Source organism: Athene cunicularia (assembly GCF_003259725.1).
Source record: "Athene cunicularia isolate RWA chromosome 12 unlocalized genomic scaffold, athCun1 chr12_part1, whole genome shotgun sequence".
Classification (NCBI taxonomy): Eukaryota; Metazoa; Chordata; class Aves; order Strigiformes; family Strigidae; genus Athene; species Athene cunicularia.
In genome coordinates this window covers 19,126,418-19,144,194 of record NW_020799116.1, presented here as the reverse complement: position 1 = coordinate 19,144,194, position 17,777 = coordinate 19,126,418, and the positions used below count along the sequence as shown (strand labels likewise).

Here is a 17,777-nt window from a genome sequence, read left to right as displayed (position 1 = left end):
TTATCCACTAAGTGGTCCATCCATCAAATCAGCATCTCCCCAATTTAGAGACAAGGGTGTTGTGTGGGACAGTGTCAGATGCTTTGCACAAGTCCAGATAGGTGACCTCCACCAATGCTGTAACCCTGTTGTGGGAGGCCACCAAATTTGTCAGGCATGATTTGCCCTTAGTGAAGCCATGTTGGCTGTCACCAATCACCTCCGTATTTTCCATGTGACCTAGCAGAGTTTCCAGGAGGATCTGCTCCATGATCTTGCCAGACACAGAGGTGAGACTGACTGGCCTGTAGTTCCCTGGGTCTTCCTTTTTTCCCCTTTTAAAAATGGGAGTTATGTTTCCACTTTTCCAGTTGGCGGAACTTCACCAGACTGCTGTGACTTCTCAAATATGATAGATGGTGGCTTAGCCACTTCATCCACCAGTTCCTTCAGGACCTGTGGATGCATCTCATCAGGTCCTATGGACTTGTGCACTTCCAGGTTCCTTTAGATGGTCACAAACCTGATCTTCTCATACAGTGGGCAGTTATTCATTCTCCCAGTCCCTGCCTTTGCCTCTGTCTTGGATGGTGTAGCTGGAGCTCTTGCTGGTGAATCAGGGCTTTGGCCTTCCTAACCTGATCCCTGGCTGTTTAGAGAGTTTCTCTGTATTCCTTGATTCTACCATCTGTAGGCTTCCTTTTTTGTGTTTGAGCTTGTCCAGGAGCTCCTTGTTCATCCATGCAGGCCTCTTGGTGTTCTCATCTGACTTTCTCTTTGTTGGGATGCTTTCCTCCAAGCTTGGAGGAGGTGGTACTTGAATATTAACCATCTTGCTTGGGGCCCTCTTCCCTCCAGTGCTTTATCCTGTGCCAGGCAGATCCCTGAAGAGGCCAAAGTCTGCTCTCCTGAAATCCAGGGTAGCGAGCTTGCTGTGTGCCCTCCTTGCTGCCCTAAGGATCTTCAACTCCACCATTCATGGTCACTGCAGCCAAGGCTGCCCTTGAGCTTTAAATTCGCCACCAGCCCCTCCTTGTTTGTGAGAACAAGGTCCAGCATAGCACCTCTCCATGTTGGCTCCTCTGTCACTTGGAGGGGAAATTTATCAACACATTCCAGGAACCTCCTGGATTGTTTATGCACTGCTGTGTTGTTCCTCCAGTGAATATCAGGGTGGTTGAAGTCCCCCATGAGGACCAGGGCTTGTGAACGTGAGGCTGCTCCTGTCTGTCTATAGAGGGCCTCATCTACTTGGTCTTCCTGGTCAGGGGGCCTGTCATCTCCCCCGGGAAGTGCTGGATTCCCCAACATTGGACACTTTTAAGATTCAGCTGGACAGGGTGCTGGGCCATCTTGTCTAGACTGTGCCTTTGCCAGAAAGGTTGGACCAGATGGTCCCTTCCAACCTGGTATTGTATGTTTTTATGAATACTACCCTTGTGCCTTCTGTAAAGGTAACTGGCAGCAGTGAAGTCGTCCTTCTGTTGGAGAGGGAGGAGAATATTCTCTAAGGAAGCAGAGGAGGAATATGAGGGCTCCATAAACGCTTCCAAGTTTTGATCTAAGCAGCTTTTACAGAGAACAATCCAAATAGAAAAATAGGCATCTAAAGGAGTTAGTGATGGCTAAACTAGTTCCTTGATATGTAAGTCCTGTAGAGTGTTTTGGTCCATGGATTCTGTGGATCAGTTTACTCCAATAAGGAAGATAAGCACAGGTACATGCTTGTTTTGCATAGATGTATGTGCTGGTTCCTTTTTCTAGCAGCACCTGTGTCATTGCCCAAAGCTCTTGGGAACAACTGATGAGTAGGTAGGAGCTTGCTTTTACAGGTTTTCCCTTTACAAATCCAGATATGGTTTGGAATAACTGTTCTACCTGTCTTCCCTTGTGACACTGAACAAGGATTTTTTTCACTGCTCTTAATATGCTTGCATGAATCATTGGGGAATGCATGCCATATTTTTATCTGTATATGGATCCCTTATGTGAGACAGTTGTGGTATCTGCTGAGGATACAGCCTAGATATCCAGTTAACAGGCTGGATGTCACTTACATGTGATGGTGTTAGAGCTGAGGAAATACCAGGTGGAGCCTTTCTCAGCTATATGTCTCACAGATTGGTTCTGGGTGCAGAAGCTCAGTTGCTTTCCCAGGAGAGATCTCGCCATGTATATCTTGCTTTGTGTTTCTAGACTAGGGTATTGCAGAGGTTTGTGCTTGGAGATTGTTCAGAAGCTGGTGCAGAATGAAATTGCCTGTTACTTAAACAGAAGCACTGCATTTTCCAGGTTGCTGTTTGTGTTCTTTAAAACACGACAAGGTACAGGTTTTACACTACTTAAGATCATTCCTCTTGAACTGTGTTTTGTGTCACTCATTCAGCTCAGTAAGGACATGCACTGTGTATATGTCACACGCTCTCTGTCACACGCACATGTTACTTGTAGCTTGGTTTTCACACTATTTTCTGGTTTACCAAGAGCAGGTATAATTTACATCTCACCTTAGTGTTCTTAGGTGTTTTTTAATGTGTGCCCTAATTTTAATCACCTACTTCAGATTAAGTAATTTAAAGTAGAAAGGTGGAAACATTGATTTAATTTCTCTAGTCTTCTATTGCTATTTGGATTTTCACAAAGGATTTTTTCCTCACTGGTTGGTATAATCCTTCAAAGTTAATTTGCAGCTAAATATACACCCTTTCTGTGTAATTTGGCACTTATTCTCGTTAGCCAGAAAAAATCTTTAGCTTTATGCAGCTATATTTCATTCATTCCATATTTGAAGGATGATGTTGCTATACATGCCTTGCCTTAAGCTTGAATGAAAATATTGATAAAATAGTATTTCAATTTCCAATAAATACATTAAATGTGAAACATAATCAAATTCAGTAGTTTTGACATTTTCTTTTAAGTCATTGTGGGCTACATATTTAGGAAAGAAAATGCTTTCAAAAATTCCACAAATGTGGAAACTAAGAGGGTTCCTAACTCATTTCAGAGTCCTTTAGGTTTCAGCTACATGGACTCTAAATGAATCCCATAGACAATACACTTCTCCCCTAGTGTCTACAGTTGTGTCTCTATCTCCAGACAGTGAAAAACTTGGCTTAATTTTTCCAAGCTTTTAAAATTGATCTCCTCCTTTCCAGCTTCAGAGTTGTTTAGAGACTGGGAAAGGAAAATAAACTCTCCTGCCTTTTCAGAACTGAAAAACTAAAAATTGAACAGAGTAATATTAAAACATTCTATGCAGATACTGCATAGAACAAAAGTAAAGGTTATTAAGGCAAAAGGTTTTATACTCCATTTACTATATTTTATGGAGAATTATGCACAATATTGCACTGTACTTTAAAACTGAACTGCAAGATACTTCCTCTCCCAGTGTGTATACAGTTCAAAAACCAGTGCCCATTTATTTGAGGACTTACTGACTCGGAGTTTGTAATTGCCTAAAATAAGCATAGGCTTTAATACAAGTTTGATTTTTTTTTTTTTTTTACTTTTATACTTAATATAGGCTCTTTCATAAAGAAAACTATGTAGCAAACTAATGCTTTTATACTGTAATCTCCATTTAAATAATACAGCACTCCTGGCCAGTAGAAGAGACTTGGCTGCCTTTTGCAAGTGAAGAAACAATAAAATTTGCCCAGAGTTTTGACATTTCTTGTTTCTTTTGCCTATGGCAGATGCTGGATTTGTGTGGGTGTGGTGGATTTTTTTATAGCACTGACTGAAGGAAAAAGTAGGTTGGAGAGATGACAGTAAGGTCTTTTTCCTCTGTCCTTTTAGATCTGAAAATCAGCACAGTGTGAGTGTGGTGAGCTTGAGGACCAAACTCACCCTTGAAGTGGGTTGTTAAATATCTACCTTAACTGCTTCATAATTTTGCAAAATGTGTTCCCTCCTGAAACAAAGGGGCAATTAAGACTGAATGACTTGAGAGCTGCCTTCCTGCCACATGAGAGCATTCTGTTAGAGAAAAAGGGTGTGACTTTGAGGAGATGTGCAGGTATATTGAATCCTTTCTTTGAGTCTTGGAGGCTTCCTAGAGCTTGGCTTGTGATGGCACTTTTGGTCTCTCGTTTGTCTGGAAGAATGATAGGACTGTAACAGCTTCTTCCCACTCAGTTTTATCTGCTAGACACAGATTTCTGGATTTGATCTGTACAGTGAGGAATTCAGTTGCTTTATTGAATGCAAATTCCTATGGTTTGCTAGAGAAAAATCTTGATCCACAGGTAAATGCTAAAGATGAGACCTCTGAGCTGCTTTAAACAGTTCTGTCACCTGAAGCTGAGTGATTCAGGGATTGGTTTAGGCTAATTGTATCTTTCCCTACATTTTACACCTTATCTAAATCAGGAATGACTGAGAGACTGAACATGCATGCATGCTCTTTGATGCAAAGTAGAGGTTTTGGTTCAGTTGAAACTAAAGCAGTTTGTACAAGACTAGCAACAAAGCCATGGATTAACAGGTCTTATTGCATGTCCCTCTGAAGAGTGCATTGTGGTGACACGTGTTGATGGCCAGTATTGGAGAGGAGCTTGAGCCAGTGGTACCTGTGTTGCACCAGCATTTTGCAGATAAGACTTTGCAGACCTGCAAATGATCTAACATGTGTCGTGTTCTGTAGTTGTGGAGAAAAAACATTTAAATGGGTGGTGGGGAAGTGTTTATGACGTGTGATGTCTGGATATGGGGAGAAGCGAAAACTTACAGGTGTGTTTTCTTCAATTATTCCTAACTGCATTTTACATTTGTTTTAATGTCTGCAATGGTCTATTTTTGCTGTCTTTATAGGAGGAAGAAGAGCAAGAGGAAGAAGATGATGATGAAGATGATGATGACACAGATGACCTTGATGAACTAGATACAGATCAGCTGCTGGAAGCTGAGCTGGAGGAGGATGAGAACAATGAAAATGCTGGTGAGGATGGAGAAAATGACTTTTCTCCCTCCGATGATGAGGAGCTTGCCAACCTCCTGGAAGAGGGAGATGAGGGTGAAGATGAAGATTCTGATGCAGATGAGGAAGTTGAGCTGATTCTTGGAGACAGTAAGTGTGTGCCCAGCTTGGTGACCACAAGTGACTATGGCTTCTGTTTAATGTCCTGACAAATATGCAATACCTAAGTCTTATCTGAAATGGCTTAGATGACTTTTTCCCCCTTGCTGGTGTGAAAGGCACAGATCACCATGCTTGTTCACTTGTGGCCTCTCAAAGTAACCTGTTGGTAAAACTAGCTCATAGCTGAAAGAACAGCTGTGAGTTCTGGAAAGGAAGGTATCTGCTTTCTTCATGTGCTCCCAAGTGCATGTGTGAGAACTTGGCAGGCCAAGGAACTCCACATGAAGAAGCCTTGTCTGATTGCTTGCCTGTCCTGCCCTCCAAGGGGACCCTGGTTGAACTGTTACCTCACCTGTCTTCTCTGCCTCATTTGTACCTGTAAGGACAGAGAAGCATCTTTAGTCCTTGGTACTATTCTTTCTCTTTTGTAATTGCTTAAGTGCAAAACCGACATGGCATTTCTGACTTCACTTTCTTTTTTAGACTGATGTGAACATAAGTTTTGGGATAAAATTTAAATTGTTCTCTTTTTCTGGCATTCTACAGATGCAGAGATTTGAAAAATTAATGGAGTGTGTGTGTCTGTGTATGTGTGTTAGAAATAAATATCTGAACGTTTTATTTAGAAATTCCATTTGGAAAAAGCTTTGCAAGAAAGAGAAGATGAGTGGGATAGCATCAGGCTTGGGATTTGTGATACCAGATTCTGTTCCCTTTTTTTGCAGCACAATTTTTTGAGTACGTGGGGCCAAACCACTTAGTTCTTTTTAATTTCCAAGCTGTAAAATAGGCATAATGCAGTTACCTTAAGTTAAAAGATTGTTAAGGATGAGTAATTGTAGTGTGCAAGGTGTCTGAAGTCCTGCAGTGATAGGAGATTGATTGCTGAGGTGGAAATTAGTCTTCTCTGCCAATGTGTTGGAGGATTAAGCATGCCAGGCCTCACGTCCCTCTTTTCTGTTAGAATGTAGCTCAGTAACTTTTAAGGATGTGGCCATGTCAGATTGCTAGAGTTACTCTGTGGGGTCAGTCTACTGTTCTAATGTAGTAGGTATCCAATGTAGGGCCATATGGACCTTTATATAGCTCGAATTCAACTGCATGTTGCAGTTCAACATTTTTAGATTGTGGCTAACTACTGCCTGTTCCAGTAGCTGTCAGGACCTTCTTGATACAGTTCTACTTCTGTTTTCTCAGAGGGTGCAGGGCCAGAAGCTATTAAGAGAGCACCCAGAGTGTTGTACCTTGAATTGTCCAAGGGACAGAATGCAGGGGAAGTTCGGGACATTTCAATTAACTATAAAGTAGCACCTAGTTTTGCTACATGAATAGTTACTTCCAGTGTGCTCTGCAGAGCACTATGTGTCCTGGAATGGCCACACCTGTGCAGTGTTTATGGACAGACCCACTTGATCAGAACTTTGATCTGGTATCGCTGTGGAGCAGCAGCCAGCCTGTCCTGTGGCAGTTAAATTGCTTAGCAGCATTTTCTGAAGCAGGGAGTTCAGCTCTGCCAGGCTGATGTATGCATGGTCCTTGCACAGGGCTTGATGAGCGGGCTTCTGTGGCTGCTGCTCTGGGACTTCATCTGGCTTGCTTTTGTTTCTCACCCAGCAAGAACAATTAAAATTTTCCTCTCCTTTTCTTATGCTGTGTTCCAAATTTAAAAGTCACGAGGGCACTTACACTGTTGCAAAGTCCAGATCTGAGGCATGGTGATGTATTCAGAGTGCTTCCTACTGCAGACTCTTGCTGTATTTTGGAGGAACCTCTGTAACATGCAATGGGTATGCTTCAAAAAATAATTCAAAGAACAGTTGAAACAGGGGAGTGTGAGTGGCTTTTGTTCCTGGTGCTTTAGAAGAGGTTTTATTTCCTTTTCAGGAATAATCCATGGAGGAACTTTTAAGTATAAATTTGTCTTCCTTCTCCTTTGTCACCGCCTTGGGGAGAATAGATCCGTTTGTCTTGTCCAAAGCAGTTTATGCGTTATGCAGATCTTTCAAGAGCTTGTTTCTGGGCTAGTGGGGTGTCCTTTTTGAAAGGCACGTGTGACATAGGGTGGAAGAAATATCTGGAATATCACCAGGAGCATGGCTGACTTGTTTCCTGTTTTCTTCTGTAATCAAAAATGGCAACTTCCAGGCAGGTCTACACACTTCTTCCAAGCAATTAACTGCAGTCAGTCTTACTTATACACATGGAACTCTAAAGGTTGTGTGGTGAACTGGATAATAAAGAGTTAGGAGATTCCTTTTCAAAGGTTTCCTCTGGTGTTTAAAAAAAAAGCAACACTCAAACACAACAACAACAATAATTTTTTCAGTTTCTCTTCTCCAGAGTTTCTGGATTGTTATGTCACTTGTGCTTCTTTCCCTCTTACTGTGTGAGTGTAGCTGCTGCAGCACTGGCTGGTGTTTTGCAATTCCCCTGACATGGCTGTAGCTGTGCTGGGAGCACTGATGACCCCTCAGCCTGGGCTCAGTGGGATGGATGGTGAGACTGGAGCATCCCTTGCTGATCACAGTGGAAGGGTAGCTTACCTGATCCTCAGGGAGGAGGGTTGGGGGAAAGTTTGTGCTCTCTGCTGCTTGCCTGTGTTCTGTTTTGGTTTGGGTTTTTTTGTTTTGTTTTGTTTTCCTCAAGGAAAATGTCTCAGAAGGGGTGAACCCTCCAGAAGGCCTTGCTTACCTTGATGGGCATTTTAGAGGTCCTGTGTAACAGAGATGGCTAAGAGGAAGTCTTGGTGTTTGTTTTGTTTTGTTTTTAAAACTATTTTTAATACTAGTTAACTGCAGCATCCAATGAATTCACATAAGAGAGAGACAACGTGACCTTTAAGGTAAGGCACGAGACCTCTTGCTGCCAGAGCTACCACTTCCCTCCTGCACAACTGAGGGAGGAGAGATCTTATGTTTTAAGATGAAAAGAAAGTGTGTGTGTGTGTGACTGCTTCTAGCAAATCCTTTCGTGTCTTTATTCTGTATCACAATGAAGAAAACCAGGAAAAGTACAATTTTCACATCACCTTAGAGTGCCAGTGTAGTTAAATTCATTACAGAAACCTTTTGAGTTGCTAGAGGAAGGTTCTAGTAGTGAATATGGATTCCTTCCCCTCAGTAGGGAGGTTTTCTGCTGTGCTGTGTACAGGGGAGTGAGGGGACAGTAAGAACGCCGTACTGAGAAAGTCTGGGTCTAACTCACTGGGTAATGAATTAGCCCTGTGCACATTGTAGAGAGGCCATATTTCACCATGTCAGGTTGGTAGAACTGTGAAGCTTGCTTTCATATAACAGCTGTGAGGAATGACTGCCAGATCTGCCCAGCCCCCAGCATGATGGATCTCCTGTGCTTAGATGTGCACAGCAGGTTGTGCAGGCAGCTCATGAGCAGGTAACTTACTGCTGGTGTCCTCCTCCCCATCTCGTCATGGGGGATAAAACTGGCAGCTAATAGAAACTGCACTTGCTAAAGCTGCTCTCCTCTTGACCCTCAATTTTTTTCCAGGGATGGAAAGCTCAGGTTCGGGTTTGCTAACTGCTTTTGATTGATTTGAAATGCACTAATGGTGCTAGCTGCCTCTGTCACTGCTGGGGAGTTGCTGGTCTCAAGCAGGTGGTGGCCTTCTCTTGTAACTATGAATGCGCTGCCTTGCCCAGCAGCCCTGCCAGCTGTGTTCTTCCACAAACCAAACATAACCTACGTGTCTCCTTTTCAGCCGACAGCTCAGATAACTCTGACTTGGAGGATGACATAATCCTGTCTCTGAATGAGTGAGGAGTGACTGCCAGGAGGAGACGCTCCCTTCCCAGCAGAAGACCGGAGACCAAATTGGAAACAGATTCTGGGCACCCCAACCCTTTTTCTCCTGGGAAAACCTGAGGAACTCCAGCCCATCCGTTGTGTTGGTTTGAGTCAGTTTGAGGCTCGAGGCTAAGTCTGAGGCTCTACAATAAAGAGACCTGGGATTAGGCCTCTTTTCTCTCTGCCTTTTTTTTTTATTTTTTATTTTAGGCTGAGATGACTCTCCTCTTCAAGGAAACTTCTGAAGATATAAAAAAAAAAAAAAAAAAAAAAAGGCAGGTGTTCTAGTAAAGAGGGGATGAACTTTGTATTCCTGTAGTACCTTGTTACCATGGGGTAGGTCTGGGGGAGAAAAATTGTTTAAAATTAAAAGAAGAGGCATTTTTATGCAACTACTAAGTGAAATAAGAGGATCATGGTTTCTAATATTGTTGAGGAGTGAGAATATTTTTATTTTAAATATGATTTTATTTTTAAAAAAAAGCAAGAGGTGTTAGTCCTTGCTAGTGGGCCTGGGAAGAGCCCTGGAGGTGTTTGGTAACTGAAAGTATAGGCTGTTTAAAGCAGAGATTCTTGCTGTGCTACCAGCTATAGTGGGAGGCTGAAATCCTGTCTTGGCTAGTCATAGCCTGGTATTCCTGAAGACATAGGGATCTGGGATTGAAGTTTGAGCCCTCTTTCTCCCCCCCGACCTTTGTGGTTCAAGTTTTTTAATATTTTTCTCTCCCCTCGGCCCCCCCCCCCCTTGCCCTCTGTGTGGAAACTGCAAATTGAAGGCCTTTTTCTTTAATTGTAAAGTGTATTTATTAAAAAATGAAATACAAATCATGTCTCTGTTTATGACTGATTTGTGGCCATGCATTTCTCTGCCACCCCATGCAAAAGCGGTGTTCTGCATGCCTGAGGAGCTCAGCCAGCGAGCAGCTAGGTGCAGCTCATGGCCTGGCTGCAATAAGGAAGGGCAAAGTAAACACAGGGCGAGATTTCTGAGAGTGCAGGCTCCACCTGCTGCTCCTGTCCACGGGGACTCCCAGAGCTGCCCGACGGACATTTTGCAGTGGCCCTGGGTTCAAATTTGCCTGGCTGGTTTGGCTGACAGCCTTGAATTCTCAGTGGGGTTGTGGGCAGCATGGCACCTCATCCTTACTGTGCCGTGTGGGAGGGGGAAGGTGCTGCTGATGCCAGGCTGTGATTTTGTTTAAGGATGCTCCAGAATATCCGCTGTTCAGTTCAGCAACAGGAAGCGCGGTGACCTGCGGGGAACTCTCACCACCTTGCTTGTGTGTGTCAGAAGGCGGGAGCAGCACTGGGCCTCCTCATCCACCTGTGGTTTGGCATTCCCTGGGCTGCCTTGTGGCTATACCGGCAGAAGGCAAATGAGGTGTTTCTGTTTGTACATGACAAGAGGCCTTGCCCTTAGAAGGGGATGAAAAAATGGCAGTTGCGTGTTTGATTTCACTGTACAGCACACACCTGCATAGCTTAGTTCTGTGAGTCAGCACTGGAAGGTAAGTGTGCTCACTGCTTGCTTGGACAAGGCCACTAAGTGGCTTTTTATACCCAGGTGTTCAGCTAACATCCACTCAACTTTTTACCCTTTCTCTTAGCCACTTTCAGAATAAGGTTTGAGGCAGAACAGGGAACTTGAGGCTTCTCACTCCTTGACGCTACAACAAGCTTTCCACCAAGAACTGTGCTCATTTCAACTCAAGGTTTCATTGCTTGAAGAGGAAGGATTTTCTTTTTAGCCAAAAGAAGAGATAGCTTTTCTCCAGCACTGCATCTATTTAATACATTTACCCAAGACTCCTTGTTAATAATTAAAAAAAAGGTTCTGATGCAACTTAAAATAGATAATTGTACCCTACAGAGTCAAAGACAAAAAAGTTGTGATTACTAGAGCATTTAGGACCAGCAATTTCAGCCACATTCTGATTAAATGAGAAAATGCAATATGCTATCCAACAGCTGTGGAAGCCTTATCAAAAAACATCTTATCCAACTTTACCTTAGAAAATGTGCTGCTCAGGAGGAGGAGAAAAAAAACCCAAACCAAAACAAAGCATATACTCAACCACTCCAAGGGAGGTGGTGTGCCAGATGTCCATATCTTGTTCTGGCATTACACCACAGTTATACTCAGCTGCAGCTGTTGCTAGTTTGGGCCTGGCCATCTCAGAGACATTTACCAGCTAGTTCTGAGAGACAGAACCAGAACGTCTAGGATAGAGCTTCTATTTATAAATTTGATTTGAAACTGGGCTGCTGTAAGGATATGTGCCATCATCCCTCCCCTCCCACACCTATCCCAACTTTCCTGGTGGTGTGCTTGGGCCTTAGCCGGGGGCTGTGGAGGCAGGTCCAGCAGCTGCAGCCAGCAGCTGCCCACCCCAGCCTCGTAAAGCCGCCCCCTCTGCCTGTGCCCCCTCTGCCTGTCCTGGGCAGACTCGGCCTCTGCTTACTTAGTGCAGAGCTGCTGCAGTTAAATAACGGTGGGGGAGGCTGCCTGCACCCCGGGCTGTCTCCTTTGTTCCTGGGGGGCATCGTCAGAGAGTGCTGGGGACTAACAGGCTGGGTGCAAAATGGGGATTCAGAATTGAGGACTAGCAGGGATTTGTTTGTCAGGCCATAATCCTACAGCTGCTTGGGATGGGGGGGAATCTCAGCATTCGGAAAATCACCTCTTCTCCAGGGACCATTATTTAACCTATTTAAAAGCACAATTTTTAGAAAAGGCCTATCAACATGTTGCTGATGTGATGCTGCACAGTATTTCTTTTCCTATGCAGACATTACAGACCTTGGCTTAGGGGTGGAAGGGGTATTTAAATGTCCTGACAGCTGGCTAAGCCAAACACCTCTGCAACAGAGGGGAGCCTTTGCGGGAAGGATGCTGCATTTACTCCTGTGCTGTGAGTGGGGAGTAGCCCAGCACCAGCCTGTGCCATGTCAGCATAGTCCTCTTCACTCAGCCCAAACCATGAGTAACTGCTCAGCCTATCTGGTACACTGCAACACAGTTCCATGAAGTATAGTCTGAGCAGCCATCATGCCAGCAGCCTGGGAGGTTGTGCACGTAGCCCTGCAGCACAGTGATTCTAAAAAAAAAAAATCTCATACAGGCCATGGCTTAGTGAGCAGGGTAGAAACCTCAGGGCTGGTCAGGAGTGTAACTTGTGTGTTAGCTAAGGGTAATAATCAAGTTATGATGGGCTCATCAGCACTTGTTGAGCACCTGGGGCTGCCCGTGTTTCTGTTGTAGCAAAGACAGCCAGCAAATGATGTTAAAAAGAGACTTTGTAAGACAGATCATTTACTGAATGGGTGTTTAAAAAAAGAAAAAAATGGAGCAACTCAAGCTAAACACTAATGCTCTCAGACCACCCAATCCACCATCTCATCTGGTCTGTGAGTTTCAGATCACTCTCCAGGAGACAGAAACCATTACCCCGTTGCAATTACCTTACTGCCATTGCAGTACTGGGCTGAAAGTCCCCACTCACACCCCCCACCCGTTATACCCACCGTCATCCATCATGTGTCTGAGGCCTCCCAACTCCCAGGGCTGTGGTGTTCCATCGCCATGTTTACTGTCTCCCCAAAACTGCATCCCATCCCAATTTAAGGGCCAAGTCTTGCAAGCTCTAAGTTACAGCTGTAGTGTTATTTTGCTGTAACTCTACCCTTTTTCAGGCCTGTTTTGGAACCAGCCTGTGTGAGGGGATGGGATGGTGGGCAGGACCACAGGACAGGAGCCTTTGGCCTCAGCAGGGTCTGTTCAAGCAATGGCTGTAGCTCACTTGTGTGCTGGGGAGCTGGGAAGGCTCAGGTCATCAGGTCAGGGAGCTGCTGCTGCTTCTCTCCCAGGTGCTTTTTTCTTAAACTCGCTGACTTCTTCATTATTCTTATTAATTTGTTCATAGGAGGGAGATTTGTTGGTCCATTCATGCACACATGGTCCCAACCATCAGCCACTTCACTGGGAACAGAAATCTCATCATTAAAAACCTTATTCAACCCAAAGCCTGACAAAGCTTGTTTTGTCTTCTTAAAAAAAACCCAAACCCACCCTGCATTATTTACTTGTCTCAAATGGAAAGTGGGAGATGGGGGCTTTCTGGTGGTTCCCTGGCTTTGCCATCAAGCAGTGGCAGCTTTTATTATGTATTGATTTTTTTTCCCCTTCCACTTCCTCTCATTCACACACACACACACACACACACACACACACACGCACACACACGCAGAAACACACACATAGACAAGGCCACCCCACCACAGCACCAGCTACAGCTCCCTGCCAGCGAGAAGCCAGCCAGGCATTTGTTACTGCACCACCACGCGCTCTGCCTCAGACTGAACGGACATCGCCAACACGTAGATACTCTGACAAAAAGCTCTAATCACTCTATGACTCTGGCCATAAGGGGTATTTAATAGCACTTGGTTTCAGATAACACTTAACGGTTACAATTGTTGACATTTGGCACTGTCTACATCACAACAGCATTGGGGACTTGGTCACAAGAAGTCAGCGTCCCTGTAACCGTGTAAAACCAGGGGCAGCCCAGCTACCCTAGGCCATGGTTGCGTACCCAGTGCAGGGAGCCTGGAGACACAGCTTGGCTGCTGGGAGCTGCAGTTGCTCCTCTGTTCCCACAGCCTAAACTGGCTTTCCTGGAGCCCCCCTGCTCCTGCAGACGAGCCAGCTCACCTCTCACTGAACCATGCCCGCACACCATGGAAAAAAACCCTCTTGTGGCCTTATAGATGTACTTGGGCCCTTACGGACAGAATTAAGTTTTCTGGGGTACAGAAGATGCATCATCAAGTGAAATACTAACCCCCTCATGATCACACTAACTCATTAAATTTACTTTTAATATAATCACAGTATTAAATGTTAAAAAAAACCCCAATAAACAAAACCAAACAACCAACCCATACTTGTTGATATCAATACATTATTAAATTAAGCAACCGCTCATACATCATCAGCTGATGATGTCCCTACTGTGAAACTGCAGGGTCAAAAAATAGAAAAGAATAAAAGCATCATTAGGCTGAGTTATGCTCCCTGCTGTATAGGTTTTAATACCGATCATACCTGAGAGCACAGTTTTAAAAGGGCCTTTGGCAGCTGCCAGCAAGTGAGCCTGTTCGGTCAGAGAGACTGGTGCAAGAAAGACTCTGGTTCTCCCAGGATTTTGTTCACTTGCTTACCACCAAAACAACAACAACAACAAAAAAAACCCACAACAAAAAAAACCCATCTGCAAATTTAGAGAAACTTTAAAATTTAGTGTTTTTAATACCACACAATTTTCTGTAAGCCTCCTAAAATCTACAGGCATCATTTTAAAAAATAAAAATATCCCCAGACTGACCAGTGTGGATTTTAATTTCAACCGGTTACCGCATCCTTATGTTACTGAGCCATCAGAGCTGCAGATGTCCTGGCTTCTCTCCTGAACAACTGTCTCATACAACAGGTAGAAAAGGTGATGGAACCACCCCATCTTAAATTTCAAATTTTGATCTAAGAGTTTCCTGCAGTCACAGACAGGTTACTTGGGGTAACAAAACACGCTTTCAGTCAGCCAGACGTCTTTTTTTTTTTTTTTTTTTTTTTTTTGTAAGCCTGCAAACAAGTTTCAACTTTAGCAAAAAAATTTTGCCGTTTATCTTTCAGTGAAGGATTTCAGATAGTGCAACATGATCAACTACACAAATGGGCACCTACAGCTCGTCAAACCCCTCTGTGCCCTTCATTTGCTTCTCTACATCTAATACAGGCCCAAGAGGGTTCCCCCTTAAATTAAGATTTTTTTTTCTCTCCTGCTTGTTTTTATTTTTCCTATTCTAAAACCCAGGAATCTCAAGCCTCATTTTTGTTTTACCCAAGAACTTCTATCTGACTGAGACATGTATTGGGTTATCTCAGAACTCACAGAGCTGAATACAGAGTTGACTCCTTAGTGGCAAACTTTTTGCCAAGTATAAACTGAAATTATTTTGTTGTGTATAAAACCCACTTCTATTCTTGATCAGGATTTGCTTCCTTAGTAGCTGGCTTCCTGGCAAGCTTCTAGCCTCAAACAGAGAACCAAAAGGAATGCATCCAGACTCCAATTTATGAAATAAAAAGCAAACAGGACAAAAAAAAAAAAAAGATACAGAACCAACCTTTCAGTCTCTCATACAGCACAAAGAAGACCCTCCCTTTCCCCCTCCCACCTTGCAGGACACATATAAAGAGACAGAGGAGGTGCAGGAGGCTGGGGTCTGAGAAACTGAAATGGGTTGGGACCATCACCTTCCGGCTCCTGACAGCACAGGGAACCAGCCCTTCCTGGGCCATAAAAACTAGGATACTGCACAAGTTTAGAAATCCATCAGTGAACAAGGCTTTACTGACAACTTTTCATACAGTTAAAAAATAAAAATACAGAACAACAGCGGACAGTGTCACATATTAAAAACGAATAAAATGGGCTCTATTTAAATGGTATTAAAATTAATTAGAACTAAAAATCTTACCACTTTGGTCAAGGTGTTTTGAGCCTCCACCAAAATGATCGGCCTTAAAAACAACTGGGTTGTGTGACACACAAAGAAAACATGGAATTTGAAAAGACAGTGTGGGCTAGGCAGTGTCTTTGACTATAACTATCACCATATGTTCTTCTTCTAACTTTCCCAATGTCCTTAGTGCTGACTGGAGGTACTGCTGAGAGAATTCACAAGGAGGGAACGCGTAAAGCATGCCTGTGCTGTCTCTGCCCTTTGCCCCTCCCACGGGCAGGCTGATAACCCCAGCAGCCTGCTTCTGTTTCAAGTAGGAGACCAGATTCCTGAGAAGCCGTCGCTGCAAGCCAGGCTCTACAACAGGGAAGGTCCCCTCAGCCCCTGCCCCTGCCGGGGCGGATTGGGTCGCCAGGAGCACAGCGTAGCCGTTGGGGCTGCCTTGTTTGATACGGCGAGTTACTTCATCCAGCTTGGGCTGGTCGAGCCGAAGTCTCTGAGCGATTTTGAGCTGCGTTAACTTCCCGCCGGATGAATGGTCTTTAAGGAGTCCGTTGATGACACCGAGGTCTCCCTCCAGGATGTGCATAGAGGTGGGGAAGCAGCTGTTTTTTAGCACAAGAAGTCCATTCCAAGCAAGTTGCAGCGTCTGAGCATATTCCGATAAATTCTTTAGCTTTTTGGTCTCAGATTTTGGCTCCTCGTGAGTTTTTGATTCCGATTCACCAGTTCGATGATTGCGTTCGCTGTCCCTTTTTTTAGGCTGGGGAGCATCAGATGCCTCACGATGGGGTTTCTCCTCAGTTGCATGACGATTGTTCTGCAGGGAGTTACTCGGCTCTTTCTCGGCTCCGGATTCTGTAGTGTGATTCTCTTTGCGAGCCCTGTCTGGGCTGCGGTCTAAAGCTGGCCCACTGGCCTTTGTCCTGCTTCTGTCCTCGTAAGGCGAGTGAGTAGTCCTCCCGCGGTCACTGGAAAGACTCCGGCGTTTCCGCCTCTCTTCCCACAGTTTGGGCACGCTGCGATCGCTGTCGCTGGCCCAGCGCTCTCCACTCCGGCTACGCACTGATCGGCTGTAGCTTTCCAAGTTGTTTCGGCGTTCAGCGTTTTTGGCAGGGCTGGCCCAGTCTGCCTCTGCAAAGCTCCTGTCTCTGTCCGAGTACAGGAGATGCGGAGGAGTCCTATCTCGCACCCTCAAGTCTTGCTCTAGGCTTCTGTGTCTGCTGTACCCATCAGCTAGCAGTTCATAGTGCATGGGGAGCGGTGCAGGCTGGTACTGCTGTGGGTATCTTGTTTCTTCTGCTTTGGCAAAATCCACTCGGAGTCTCCTCTCCGGCCCGCCCAAAGGAAAGCCCCTCATCTGGGCGCAGGCAGCCTGGGCAGCATCCAAGCTTTCATACTGGATATAAGCAAAGCTGTCTCCCTTCACGTAGTCAATAGTCCTGATGCTGCCGAAGCGGTCGAACTCTCTCGCCAGGGCAGCCAAGGAAGTACTTGGACCAAGACCACCTACCCAGAGCCTGGTAGTAGGGTTGGCTTTCCCATAGCCAATTTTGATAGGGTTCCTGCCAACAACGCGGCCCGACATGGCGACCTTGGCCCGATGTGCCATGTCCAAGTTTTGGAACTTGAGGAAAGCGTAAGCCCCGCCTTGGCCCCGGGCAGGGCGCTTGATCACCACTTCTTCAATGATGCCATACTTCTCAAAGGCACGTCTCAGCTCCACCTCTGAGACATTGTGGTCCAGGTTGCCAATGAAGAGATTGCGGGTCGCTCTCTGATCGTCCTCCGGCATCAGATCTTCCTCAGCCACAATAGGGTAACTGTAAGGGCGGCCGCGCTCGTCGTACAGCCCATAGTAATCCAGGGCCCTCTCCCGCTCCCGGGAGAGCCCGATGGCAGCTGCTTCCAAAGCGAAGGCAGCGGCGGCAGCGTGAGCGTGCCTGGGCCGCGGCTCCCGCAGCAAGGGGCTGGTGACTGGAGAGAGCGATCTCTGCTTGTACTGGTAGGTGCTGTGGATGGGTGGCAGGTACCCCAGGGGCTCCGGAGAGGGCGCGGGGGGCGGCGTGCGGCTCCTCCGGCCCCCGCGCAGATATACCGGCTCCACCTTGAGGGGCCGATCGTAGAGAAGCAGCTGCCGAGCCCGGGCGTGCCGGCGGGCGTCGCGGGCATCCCCGGGATGTCGGAAGTTGACGTAGGCAACGCGGCCGAGCTCGGGCGTGTGGGAGAGTTTGACACTGATGTCCCCGGCGCCCCCCCCCGCGAAGCGCTGGAAGAGGCGGAACAGGCCGTCCTCCAGCAGCTGGTCGGGCAGGGCCGCGCTCAGCCCGCTCACCAGCAGCGTCTTGTACTCACAGGAGCCGGGCGGCTCCCCGGCCAGGCC

At 45.7% G+C, this 17,777-nt stretch overlaps 2 protein-coding genes across 2 annotated transcripts in view; one reads left to right on the top strand and one right to left on the bottom strand.

The window, feature by feature from the left end:
- DCAF1 (DDB1 and CUL4 associated factor 1) overlaps positions 1 to 9,120 on the top strand; it is a 50,799-nt gene extending 41,679 nt beyond the window's left edge. Inside the window, exons 22-23 of the mRNA XM_026857236.1 lie at positions 4,798 to 5,053; positions 8,784 to 9,120. Of these exons, the coding sequence (XP_026713037.1) occupies positions 4,798 to 5,053; positions 8,784 to 8,842 (315 nt within the window). The 3' untranslated portion in view covers positions 8,843 to 9,120. The remainder of the gene's footprint in view (positions 1 to 4,797; positions 5,054 to 8,783) is intronic.
- A 6,132-nt stretch (positions 9,121 to 15,252) lies between these two features.
- Positions 15,253 to 17,777, bottom strand: RBM15B (RNA binding motif protein 15B; the record flags this gene model as incomplete). Its single annotated transcript, XM_026857606.1, has 1 exon — positions 15,253 to 17,777. A coding segment is annotated over one exon (2,262 nt), but the record flags the coding sequence as incomplete, so codon positions are not given.